Source organism: Bos indicus x Bos taurus, chromosome 1, assembly GCF_003369695.1.
Source record: "Bos indicus x Bos taurus breed Angus x Brahman F1 hybrid chromosome 1, Bos_hybrid_MaternalHap_v2.0, whole genome shotgun sequence".
In the NCBI taxonomy this organism is placed as follows: Eukaryota; Metazoa; Chordata; class Mammalia; order Artiodactyla; family Bovidae; genus Bos; species Bos indicus x Bos taurus.
Genome location: NC_040076.1, coordinates 72,057,690 through 72,070,293, shown reverse-complemented (window position 1 = coordinate 72,070,293; position 12,604 = coordinate 72,057,690). Strand labels below are relative to the sequence as shown.

At 39.8% G+C, this 12,604-nt stretch overlaps 2 protein-coding genes across 8 annotated transcripts in view; both read right to left on the bottom strand.

The window, feature by feature from the left end:
• Positions 1 to 2,222, bottom strand: part of XXYLT1 (xyloside xylosyltransferase 1) — a 173,198-nt gene extending 170,976 nt beyond the window's left edge. The window contains exon 1 of the mRNA XM_027537931.1: positions 1,614 to 2,222. Within this exon, the coding sequence (XP_027393732.1) occupies positions 1,614 to 2,117 (504 nt within the window). The 5' untranslated portion in view covers positions 2,118 to 2,222. The remainder of the gene's footprint in view (positions 1 to 1,613) is intronic.
• Positions 2,223 to 6,448: 4,226 nt separating this feature from the next.
• ACAP2 (ArfGAP with coiled-coil, ankyrin repeat and PH domains 2) overlaps positions 6,449 to 12,604 on the bottom strand; it is a 172,251-nt gene continuing 166,095 nt past the window's right edge. For all 7 annotated transcript variants that reach the window (XM_027537850.1, XM_027537869.1, XM_027537859.1 and 4 more), the window contains one exon: positions 6,449 to 11,150. In XM_027537850.1, coding sequence (XP_027393651.1) covers positions 11,050 to 11,150 — 101 coding nt within the window. In that variant the 3' untranslated portion in view covers positions 6,449 to 11,049. The remainder of the gene's footprint in view (positions 11,151 to 12,604) is intronic.

Sequence of the window (12,604 nt, the reverse complement as noted above, 5' to 3'; positions counted from 1 at the left end):
CCGGCCCCACAACAGACAGCCCTGCCAAGAAATGAGGACTTGATTCTGTAGACAACAACAACAAAAAGGGAGTTCCCTGGAGGTCCACTGGTTAACTTCCACTCCAAGGTACACAGGTCGAGGAACTCAGATCCCACAGGCTGTGTGGTGCGGCTAAAAACAAACACCAACAGGCCCCTGAACCCTGCAGGAGGCCAGCACTGGCTCCCCTTAGTCACTCACCCAGCACAAACGCATGGTACACTAATCTTACCGCCCCTCCCCCTACCACCAGTCTCCATCCTTTAAGATCAGCTACTAAGAACCCGCCTGCCAACGCAGGAGACAGGAGACACGGGTTCAATCCCTGGGTCCGGAAGATCACTTGGAGGAGGACATGGCAACCCACTCTAGTATTCTTGCCTGGGGAATCCCGCTGGACAGAGGAGCCTGGTGGGCTACAGTCCATTGGGTCGCATAGAGCCGGACATGACTGGAGTGATTTAGTGCACATTATTTCTATCCCAAAATCACACCTTAGATCCCCTCTGGGCAACTATTAGGTCAAAAGGAGACATGTAATTTAACTGAGGCCATTAACACTAAGCTTGGACTGCAAGGAGATCCAACCAGTAAATCCTAAAGGAAATCAGTCCTGAATATTCATTGGAAGGACTGATGCTGAAGCTGAAATACTCCAATACTTTGGCCACCTGATGCAAAGAACCGACACACTGGAAAAGACCCTGATGCTGGGAAAGACTGAAGGTGGGAGAAGGGGATGACAGGGGATGAGATGGTTGGATGGCATCACCGACCAGATGGACATGAGTTTGAGTAAGCTCCAGGAGTTGGTGATGGACAGGGAGGCCCGGTGTGCTGCAGTCCACGGGGTCGCAAAGAGTCGGATATGACTGAGCGACTGAGCTGGCTGACTGAAGAATACAATCTCTCACAAGAAGAGCCAGGTGGTCCAGCCCGGAACAAGACGACTAGCTCTGCTCTGCCCTCTCCAGATCTTATATCTTTACCTCTTGGAGCACTTTCTTGCTGGGAGGAACCCGCTGCTTTTCTAAATGGGTTCATGACCCTGAAGAGAAGGGAAGAAGGAGGCACACTGAGGAGATGAAATGGTTCACATGGGGCTGGGTTTGGGCTGGACCAGTTTCAACTGAAATCCTTAGAGCTATGAGAAATGTCCCTGTAATTTGAACAACTCAAGCGGCCTAAGACCTTGTCCAGCAGACGCTGCACCTTCAAGTGACCTGCTCCATCCTCAAAAGTCAAACACTGAAAAGAATAAACAGAGGGGCAGACTTAAAGGCACTGACTGCTGAAATCAACCACATCAGGAAAGAGCGGGCTTGCTGATTCTCCAGGGGGCCGCAGTTAAAGGGAAGCTCGGATCAAGGAAGTCAGCTAATAGAGGCTCCGAGACACGCCCCCCCGGACCATGCCTGCAGCGTGCTATGAACGCACAATTCAGGCAGGGTACGGGTTAAGGGGTTAGGCTTCTGCTGGCACTGGCAATGGGCATCGCAACTAAGACACCTCCCTCCTGACCCCTGGATCCAGGCCGGGCCCCACACTGACCGAGTCACCTATCCGGAGCCTCTAGCTGGGGCCCCGCTCACCTTGCATTTGAAGCCGGCGGCGGGCGGCAGCAGCTCCCGCAGCAGGGCCTTGGCCACCTCGCGGCTGGCCTCCTCGCTTACGAAATGCAGGTTAAGCACCTCGTGCGCCTCGAACTTAGCGAGGCGCAGCAGGGAGCGGAGGGCAACGCGGGCCTTGGCCTGCAACGCGGCATTGTGTTCGGCCTTGGTGAACATCATCAGCAGGTGGTAGTCCACCGGCCCGGCCCCGCCGCCCTCCAGGCTCTTGGCCTTAGCGCCCGGGGCCGGCGCCAAGGATCCCCGCGCCAGCTCCAGCACCGGCGGTGAGGGCGCAGCAGGGGCCCCGGCGCGGGCCTCCTTCAGCCTCTTGGTGGCGCTGGAGAAGGTCTCCCGGCCCGAGCCCAGGTAGTAGAAGGCACAGACGGCCAGCGCCGCGGCCAGCAGCAGCGCGCAGTAGTGGGAGCGCACAGCGCCCAGACGCGCCATGGCCCGAGCGCACGGGGGCCCGCCTCGGAGGAGACCCATGCGCCGCCCGCCCGCGGACAGATCAGCCGGAGAGTTGCGGCAGAGACCAGTATCCCGGCAGCAAGTTAGCAGCCCCGGCAGCAGGCGGCAGCCATGGCGGGGGCGGAGCCGAGCTGCCAATCTGCGGGCGCTGATACGCGGAGAGGCGGGGCCAGGCTGCCTGGCAGCCACTGGGTCCTAAGCTCAGAAGGATTACAGTGGGGTCGGGCAGTGAGCCCGCAGGAGTCCCTCCAGCGTGTCTGAAGGAGGCGGTGAGGACTTGCACACACGAGCCAGCAGGCTGTACGGCCTGTGGAAAATGGCCCTCGTTAAGTGCACAGCCTCAGGCTCTAGAAACCGAAGCTAAGCCTTCGGAAGCAAAAAGACTAAACTGGACGCACAAAAAATTTTCTGTTTATATCTTTTCCCTCCTAATTTCTTAAAGGCTTTACGTCCTCTCCCTGACTCCTTTCACACCTTGGAGACTATCTAGGGCTGAAGAATTTAAACTAGCAACTCCTTTCCCATTCTCGGTGAAGTAGGATTGACACCCGAGGTATGAATCCCTTGCTCACCTCACTTGGCATCTCTGAGGCCGACCAGAGGCAACCTAAAGGATGTGGCCACCAGGGGGCCACCTGCCACAAACTTTGGGTGGTTCAGAGCTCCCCAGGAAGCTTGTGGGTTTTGTTTTTTTAACAGACTTAAACACTTCAAAAGAGACTTACTGTATACCCGGTAGTTTTGCAAATTCTTAACTGAGGCGTAACTGAGGTCACTTGCTCAGGTCACACAGTGTCAGGTTTGACAGAGACACACTCTTCCACAGCAGATGAGGGTGCCTATACTGACACAACTTTCCTGAAGGGCACTCTAGCAATACTAAAACCTAAGAGAACTTTCAGTTCTCTCTCCTATCCACAGAACAGTGGTTCTCAAATTTTTATTGGTACTAGCAGCACTGGCACCACCCTTATGGCAGAAAGTGAAGAACTAAAAAGCCTCTTGATGAAAGTGAAAGTGGAGAGTGAAAAAGTTGGCTTAAAGCTCAACATTCAGAAAACAAAGATCATGGCATCTGGTCCCATCACTTCATGGGAAACAGATGAGTAAACAGTGTCAGACTTTATTTTTGGGGGCTCCAAAATCACTGCAGATGGTGACTGCAGCCATGAAATTAAAAGACACTTACTCCTTGGAAGAAAAGTTATTACCAACCTAGACAGCATATTCAAAAGCAGAGACATTACTTTGTCAACAAAGGTCTGACTAGTCAATGCTATGGTTTTTCCAGTGGTCATGTATGGATGTGAGAGTTGGACTGTGAAGAAAGCTGAGCGCCGAAGAATTGATGCTTTTGAACTGTGGTGTTGGAGAAGACTCTTGAGAGTCCCTTGGACTGCAAGGAGATCCAACCAGTCCATTCTGAAGGAGATCAGCCCTGGGATTTCTTTGGAAGGAAAGATGCTAAAGCTGAAACTCCAGTACTTTGGCCACCTCCTGCAAAGTTGACTCATTGGAAAAAGACTCTGATGCTGGGAGGGATTGGGGGCAGGAGGAGAAGGGGACGACAGAGGATGAGATGGCTGGATGGCATCAACGACTGAGTCTGAGTGAACTCCGGGAGTTGGTGATGGACAGGGAGGCCTGGCATTCTACGATTCATGGGGCCGCAAAGAGTCAGACATGACTGAGCAACTGAACTGAACTGAACTGAAATGAGCAGCACTGGGGAGCTTGATAAAACACAAGGGCTCAGGCCCTATTACCTTCAATGAGCCCGGGCCTTGATGGTGATTCTTCTGCAAGCCAAAGTTTGAAAAGCAGTGCCCTGGATCTTCAGACCGTCAACCTCTCCTGCTTCAGACCTTGGCTTGGGTGTCCCTGCCTCAAAGAGTGGTCTCTAAACACCAGCCCTTGCAAGTGTCCAGATGAAGCACCATCCTCAAGGATACCATAAGGGCCACCTAAGAACTACCCAGTCCCATCTTTCTGGGATGGCAAGACTTAAAGAGAGCAAGCAAGGTGTCTTTCTTTAACCATAATATCTCCAGTAACTGATGGTGCTTGACTCACTGAATGAGCATCAGAAATACACCCACCCATTGTAAACCATCATTTTCCTAACAGAATAAGGAAAAATGTACTCAAATATTTAGCCACAAGGGTAATGCAGAGCTAGGTTTATGATGACAAGATATTAAAATCAAATGTTCATCAGTAAAGTGAAACTAAAATAAAGATGCTGTTGGGAATTCTCTGGTGATCCAGTGATTAAGAGTCTGCCTGCCAGTGCAGGGGACACGGTTTCAATCCCTGGTCCAGGAGGATCCCATACGCCGAGTGACAGGTAAACCTGTGCGCCACTACTGAGCCAGCACTCTAGAGCCCACCAGCCACAACTACTGAATCCAAGTGCCTACAGCTTGGGCAGCCACAAGAGAAGCCGCCACAATGAGCAGCCCACTCGCCCACAACTATGGAAACCCTACACACAGCAATGAAAACCCAGTGCAGCCAAAAATAGATAATTTTTTTAAATTAAAAAACAAAGATGCTGTTGGTGCTGTAGTCAACAAACTGTAAGTGGAAATTTTTTTAAGTGATAAATGGAGGAAGAACCTATAGATTTACAGCCTCAACAGATACATTAGCCAATTGCAATGAATGGAACTTACATAAATTCTGATTTGAAAAATCTTTTTTTAAAGAACACCAAGGTATTGAGGAATTTGAATACTGACTACATAGTTTCATAGTTTAAGAAAGGTGATATAATTTTTTAAGAACAGTCCTTCCCCCCCCCTAACTTTTTTATATTGAAGTATAGTTGATTAACAACGTTGTGTCAAGTCCAGGGGCACAGCAAAGTGATTCAATTATACACACACATGTATCTATTCTTTTTAAGTCTTTTCCCATTTAGGTTGTTACAAACTACTGAGAAGAGTTCTCTGTATTGGACAGTAGGTCCTTGTTGTATACATGTCAACCCCAAACTCCTTATTACCCCTCCCCAATCCTTCCTGTCTAGTAACAGTAAGTTCGTTCTCTAAGTCTGTTTGTTTTATAAATAAGTTCAGTTCTCCAAGTCTGCTTCTGTTTTGTAAATAAGTTCATTTGTATAATTTTTAAGGTTCTGCATAAAAGCAATATACATATTTAGAGAGACATACTCAACAATTTGTTGAAATGTCTGGCACCCATCTTAAAAAAAACAGGGAAGAGGAAAAATGGGTACAAGTATAGATAAAACAGTGTATAAGTCATGAACCAATAGCTACTAAACTTATTATCTCTACTTTTGAGTGTTTGAAAATTTCAATAAGAAGATTTTTAAAAATCCTCCCAAAAGTGATGCAGATTAAAGACTTAGAAACTTGTCCCTCATTTATTAAATGAAAGAAACAGGTGACAAAACAGTTTGATCCCCCTGTATATAAATACATACACATCCAAAGGTCTAGAAAGGTATACACCATGGAAATAATAGCATCCCCCACACTCAGTACTATCCAACAGAACTTCCTAGGGTGAATATATTCTATAATCTGCCCTGCTCAAAACAGTAGTCACTGGACACAAAGCTAGCGCCTCTGACATGTGGCAATTCAACACATGAACTCAACACTTAATTCTAATTTTAATTAAATTTCAGTAGACACATGTGGCTAGGAGGTGCCACACTAAACATCACAGGCAAATGATGGAATTAGGATGGAATTCTTTTTGCTTATCATTAACCTTTCCTACAATGAAAAAGCACTGTTTTGTAATAAAGGAAAGTAGGCTGTTTTCATTTAAAACATTTACTATTGGCTTCCATTCTCCTGGTCAAATAACTATTATGAAAATGAAGTGAAGTGGAATAAAGTAAATTACATAGAATAGTTTTAGTGTCTGCTTTCACCTAACTTTTAAAGGAAAAGCAAAAGCAGGCAATTCACTTCCAGGTCTGTTCTTTTAAGCCTCTATTCCTTTGATCTTGATTCATGCAAAAACTTGTTTTTGTTTGTTTATTAAAAGGACTGAGTATAAATGTGTTGCCTAGATTAGAAACTTCAACAGATATCTCAATCATATTGGCAAAAACATTAGAGCTATAGCATAAAAAGGCCTTTTGTGGCTTTTAGCTAATGAACTGGGAGCCATACAGCTCTGTGGCAGGCAGAAGAAAATATTTAAAAAATCAAAACGGATTTCATGGTTGAAGCCATCAGCAAATAGGATCAATCTGGACCAATTTGACAGGGTAGGAAAGGAATATAGGACTGAAAATATGAAAAACATGACAGTTAACAGGTATTTCTGCAATTGTAGTTCACAATAAAGTAGAAGTCTGAACATAAAAGAATTATGCCAGAAGTGAGATTTTTATTGACTTGACATAATTTCTTGGCATACAAAGAATTTAATCAGGCAAATATTTACAATTCTTACATAATGTACATCTTAGAATAACTATAAAGATAACGTACTTTGTTCCATTTACAGTGACATCCTACAGTAAAACTACATTCATGAATTAGATACAAATAAATCCTCTACATGCTAGTAAAAATTAAATGGATTGTTGGTTATACATTCTTTAAAATATATCTTTTCACAGGTAGCAGGAAATATTACATGTAATAAGTCTTTATGACTGGAATGATCCAGAAATATCATGAAGCACAAGTAAACACATATAGGAAAGTAGTTCATCATTTCTAAAAGTTAACCTTTAGCCTTTGTATAAAATAAATGGTGCCAATATTCTTTATAATGTAGGGAGCTTTCCCTATTTAAAATGAATATCCAAAAGGTTGGGAAGTGTGCTGAGGAAAAATAAGAAAACCTAGTACATAAGACAGTGAAAAGAGCAATGTAGAGAACAGTTTATTTAATCAAATCTTGCTTTCCTCCCACTATCTCATTTTAGTAGATGTTTATGTAAACAGAAAAGGATGCCCACAATATTGTATTTATAGATGTCAAGGCTTGGCCAAACTGAATCCATGCCCCTTTTAGCTGTCTTTGTTTAGAAGAATCAAGGAATTGGTAAGCATATGGTGGATTAAAATTACCTTTACAACATTTTGCCTTTGTCAATGTTTGTTATTGCAAAAATATAAAATTCCCTACAATTTGATGTCTTCAAACCTTAATCTATTTCTTCAAAATAATTTTATATCCAGGTTTTCCAGAATATTTGGAGTCTTTTTTTTTTTTAAATCAAAACACAAGGAAAGCTGGCAGTCATTATCAGACTTTGCTGATTTATAATGCTTTCAAATCATTTCATGACATGAGTGCCTCTGACTATGAGTCAGACAGGGGTTCTGGTGTCAGCTATGCCACCAACCAGCAAACCAGAGACCAGCTCTGTGAAACAAGAGCAGCAGCCCATGATCAAAGAGACAATGTTGGTGATCTCAGAAGCCTTACCGTGAGAATCCTGCAAGATACACTGATTGCAAGGTACACTGGGAGGAGCTGTGGGAACAGTACAGGAAAGACTGCTGTTATAGTTTCACCTTGTTTCATCCAACTTGTTTTATTTGTGAGGCGCTCAGATTTCAAAGAGTAATAATTACTAGTCAGTGCTCTTTCCACTATATCATGTAGGTCTGAAATCATTTTACAAAGACCATTCTATAAAAATACAGCATTTTTCCAGCCCATGTCCACAGTCAAAAGTGCTATCAAACAGAAAAGTTAATTAAACAATATAAGAGTGATAAGGGAATGTCTTATTCAAAACGGATAGTAAATTTAGTCTTAAATACAACTGTTTCTTGTGATCACACTTCACATGTGTAAAATTATATTTTTAAAATACTGCTTAACACAAATTTAAGTTGTCCAGACTGTAAAAGTATATGTTTTGTCAAAATGCACTCATGAAGAATCAAAGTAATATTTCAAATCAAATATATATGTTTTACAAAGTAAACACTAAAGTTGATTAAAATACATAACGAAGACCAGTATAAATTAGGCAAACACTGTATGTAGTGAATCCCTGGAAATCTCTGAATTTCTAAGAATTGTACCAAAGGTAATTTTTTAAAACATTAGAAATCTTAAACATGTTAACTGTTACCATGAAAAATTACAAATAACTACACAATTACCTTTAGTCTAGTTCTAACATGAAACTGCACTGTATAAATTCCTCACAGTACTGATACTCTTATTTTGAGACTATTTTAAATCAAACTTTTAAACTAATGAGCTAATAATGATTAATGGAATAATAAGGGATCTGAAACTAAATACCAGCAGATCACTTAGGGAAAGAAAACAAAGGACAATCACATTGATTTTTGAAGCCCAAGATTATAACTAACATTGTTTACACTGTAATTGACCATATTGTACTGAATAATTCGCAGCACAATAAAACTCAGATTTGTTACATACTATAGAAAAGCTATTAGTTGATACAGTTAAATTCACCTTGGTTAAAAGCCAACCTACTCTGTAACTACTTGTAACCATTAATTTACTTTAAAACTTTGCTGTTACTACTGCATCATTTCTGTCAAATTTAATCCAAATTGGGTTTTGCCATAGTCAAGAAACCAAGCCATATAAATGTATTTTTCAATGTACAAGCTCCCTGCACTGTTAAAGATTTAATTTTCACTTTCTTTGAAGATTTTCTGAAGATATTCAGAACCATGATCATCTTTAGTGTACTTCAAATACATCTCTAACAATTAAATTTAAGTAGACACTAATTACTGCCACATTAACAACTCATGACTGAAGCCACAGGAGTTAAAAGAGTATCTAAGAACTGCTTTTACAAAGAGAGACCCCAGAGGTGATCTGGAGACCAAAGCCTGGATCCAAAATGAAAACTACCTAGGCTTCTTCAGATAAAGATCAAAAGGATTCCGAGGATCAAAAAGTGAGGCTCTTGTTTCTTCTTTCTTTCTTCCTCTCTTTGTCTCTTTCTTTCTCATCTCAAAATATTTCTTTCTCCTTGAGCTTTCTGGATAGTTAATTTCAAAGTACACTAAGAAAAATGCTACAAATCAGACTTTTGCAAAGCTGGGTGATCTATGATTCAGAGGTGAAACAGGGTGTTCCTGTTATTGTTGCGATTATAATACAAGGTTTTGGAAATTAGCCTTTCCTTAGAAATAATCCTTACATATATTTTTATCTTTATCTAATACACAGCAGTTATTACTAAATAAGCATTATATGCATGCAATATGATCAAACAAATACAGAACCTTTTCTGTGATGTGAATTTATTTCAGTGTAATTCCTGTTTAGATTCTGATTTGATGTTTGGTCAACTTAGAAAACTCTACTTACTGGTGGGAAAATGTTAGAAAATGTATTATATACCCAATGAAATATAATTTCTCTACTTATATGGTAACTCAAGTTTAAAAATCTCTCACTACTTACATATAACTTGAAAAAGAAAATTAAATTATGACAATATTAAAAATTAACCATAAGGCAAATTACTTATTTTATACTCCTGACAAGAGAGGTCAGTCAAAGATGGAATCAAACTAATTTGCAGCATATACATAGAAAATTAATATTTCCATAGTATAGTGTATCTATCCAATTCCATAATTATTTTGGAATTCAACGGTCTGTGATTCATGTAACCAAATACTAAAGCTACATGTACTGTGCTTAGTCGGTCACTCGTGTCTGATTCTTTGAGACCCCCTGGCCTATAGCCCCCCCAGGCTCCTCTATCCATGGGATTCTTCACACAAGAATACTGGAGTGGGTTACTGTGCCCTCCTCCAGGGGATCTTCCCAACCCAGGGATCAAACCCAGGTCTCCCACATTGCAAGCAGATTCTTTACCATCTGGGCTACCAGGGAAGCCTACATAGATGCTGTAATTTAAAAGAATGTATACCATGTACAATAAGTACATAGGATAGATGTTAGAAGAATTAAAAAGCAATTTATTGCTGTATATTTTAGTATAAACTTAAAAAACGAGGTTTTTTTTCTCCTTTTACAGAGAGATTTTCCTTTCACCAGGAGCAACAGCAAAAATGTACCTTGAAAAGGACACATTTCAAATATAAAAATGTTCTACATTATTTTATGTCAACTTTTCCTTTGATAGTTACAATCTGATGAAAGCATAATTTTGCAACATTCAAGTAACCTTTGAAACACAGTTTTATTACATCAATAAAATTGTCAAGGTTTTAGGAAATCAACCCAACATTGAAGAACTATAACTTCTATGAGATCCTTTTGGTAATTGAAAAAAAAAAATGTCAACGGTTTCTTTTTTTGCTTCATAAAATGGAATAAATCTAAAGGACTGAGTTATATCAATCTGTACAGCCACTGTATATATGCTAAAGTACTGGACGTGAGGGATAAACTACATTTATGAGGAAATGGGGTCATGTATCCTCTAGTTCTGATAATTAAATTACATATTGTGTATATAATAGCTACCAAGAAAAAATAAAAACAAAAACTATTTTGAACCACCAACATCCAGGAAGCTAAAGCAAAGACACGTTCTGGAATCAGGCAGGACATCAGGCTCCCACTTGATGCTGACAGGCTTGACTGAACAATCCTGGGCACAGTGCACAGAAGAAAAACATCAATGCCATCATTCATTGGGAAAAAAAGATTATTTTGTATAAATTCTTAGCATCTTGTAACCTAGAGATGGCCTAAGTCCAGATTCAACTTTCATCTATAAAAAACAGCCCTTTAAACAGGCTTTTTTTAAAAAACAAAAATAAAATAAGTCTTAAAGTAGGTTCTTCTCCCAACTGCTAGAGATCTATGTTTTGATTTATAAAAATATCAATGAATGGGTATCTCTTCTCCAAACCACTCAATAGCTACTAAAAGTAAGTAAGTAGAATTAAAGCAGTAAAAATATGTGAGTTTTCAGATATATACATTAGGGGGTCACTAGATTTACTGTTTTCCCCATTCTAAAAAAAATTCAAAATTTCTGTGAATCTTGCTGGAAACGATTTAGTTTCTCTGGATTATTGGATGCCATTTGGGAGAAATCACGAAAAATGTCCTGGTAAGTTTCATCACCTGCATGAAAGTAAAATAAGAACACTTTAAAAAATTTATATAAAAAGTACTAATAAACAACATTTTATGACTAGTAACTATTTTACAATTCATGATAATAAAACTTTGTTCAGATGAGCATGTTTTGAAGAAAAAAGACCAACTAAATGTAAGTGCTGGATAAGTATATAATGGAAGAAAAAAAAACTATACCTGAAAAAAGCACCTCAGATGCAGCCACAGGAAAGTTCAGAGTTAGAAAAGAGCAAAGATGCAAGTGTTTTAAAGCAAGTAAGGAAATACATTTATTAACACACAAGAAATAAAAGTCATCCTAAATGAGGTATAATAACAAGGCATTCTTTAAATAAATATTTAAATCAATATTTCCTTTGATCAAGGCTAAGAAAAGATCAAAAACAAATATTAATGTTTCTGATGGATGCAAGTTAGTAACAGGACAAAACTGATAACCAGGTGGGAAATTTTAATGTTATATTTTAACTAAATCTTAAATAATATGTGAAAAAGTCTTTATTCAAACTTTTGCTTAACTAAAACTAATGCACTTAACCTACTCTTTACTAAGCTTAAAAATAATAAAGCCTAGAAAATGACTTTAAAATCATACTTTCACATTTAGTCAACAGTTCATTTACTGTAGGTCATTTGAGCAAGGACGCTATGACAAAAGGGGACTAAATATCAAAGACATCTGTTAAATTAGAATAATACATATGTTGGTTGGTTGTATATGCTCAGTCATGCCCGACTCTTTGTGACCCCATGGACTGTAGCCCACCTGGCTCCTCTGTCTATGGGATTCTCCAGGCAAGAATACTGGAGTGGGTTGCCATTTCCTACTCCAGGGAATACATGTGTATATACCTACAATACCCTTGTAGAGAAGATTATAGATACTGATATTATAGCAGATTGAAGACTATTTTTCTTGTGATGAAAAACTAAATATATACACACATACAGGCTAACTCTTTGGACAAAAGATTTACATAAAATGAAATCTTATCTTCAAGTTAAATCATTCATCATGAATGCTTCATTAAACATATTACTTTTATACAGAGGCTTGTCATAATTCTGTTTTCAAGATTTAGACTGTCAAATACTGGTTTATTGTTAAAGCGTGGTTTTATAATTATTCCCCAAAAGACACCTTGCATCCATCTTATTATACACTCATTGCTACAACTGTTGTTAATAGTGCAGTAAGTTTTGCAGCTTTTAAAAAGTGAGATTTTTTGAGGCAATCGATGTCATACCAAAAGCTAGAGAATTAGAAAAAATCAGGGGAAAGTGATAAAGATCTAGTAAAAAGGTCTAACAGCATAACTCAAGATTTTCAATAAAAAAATTTTTAATGCTTTTAATATTTAGTCAATGTAAAAAGCAAGTTATTAAAATCTCTATATAGTTCTTCATTTAGCCCTGGAAATTTTCTCATGACCTGAATC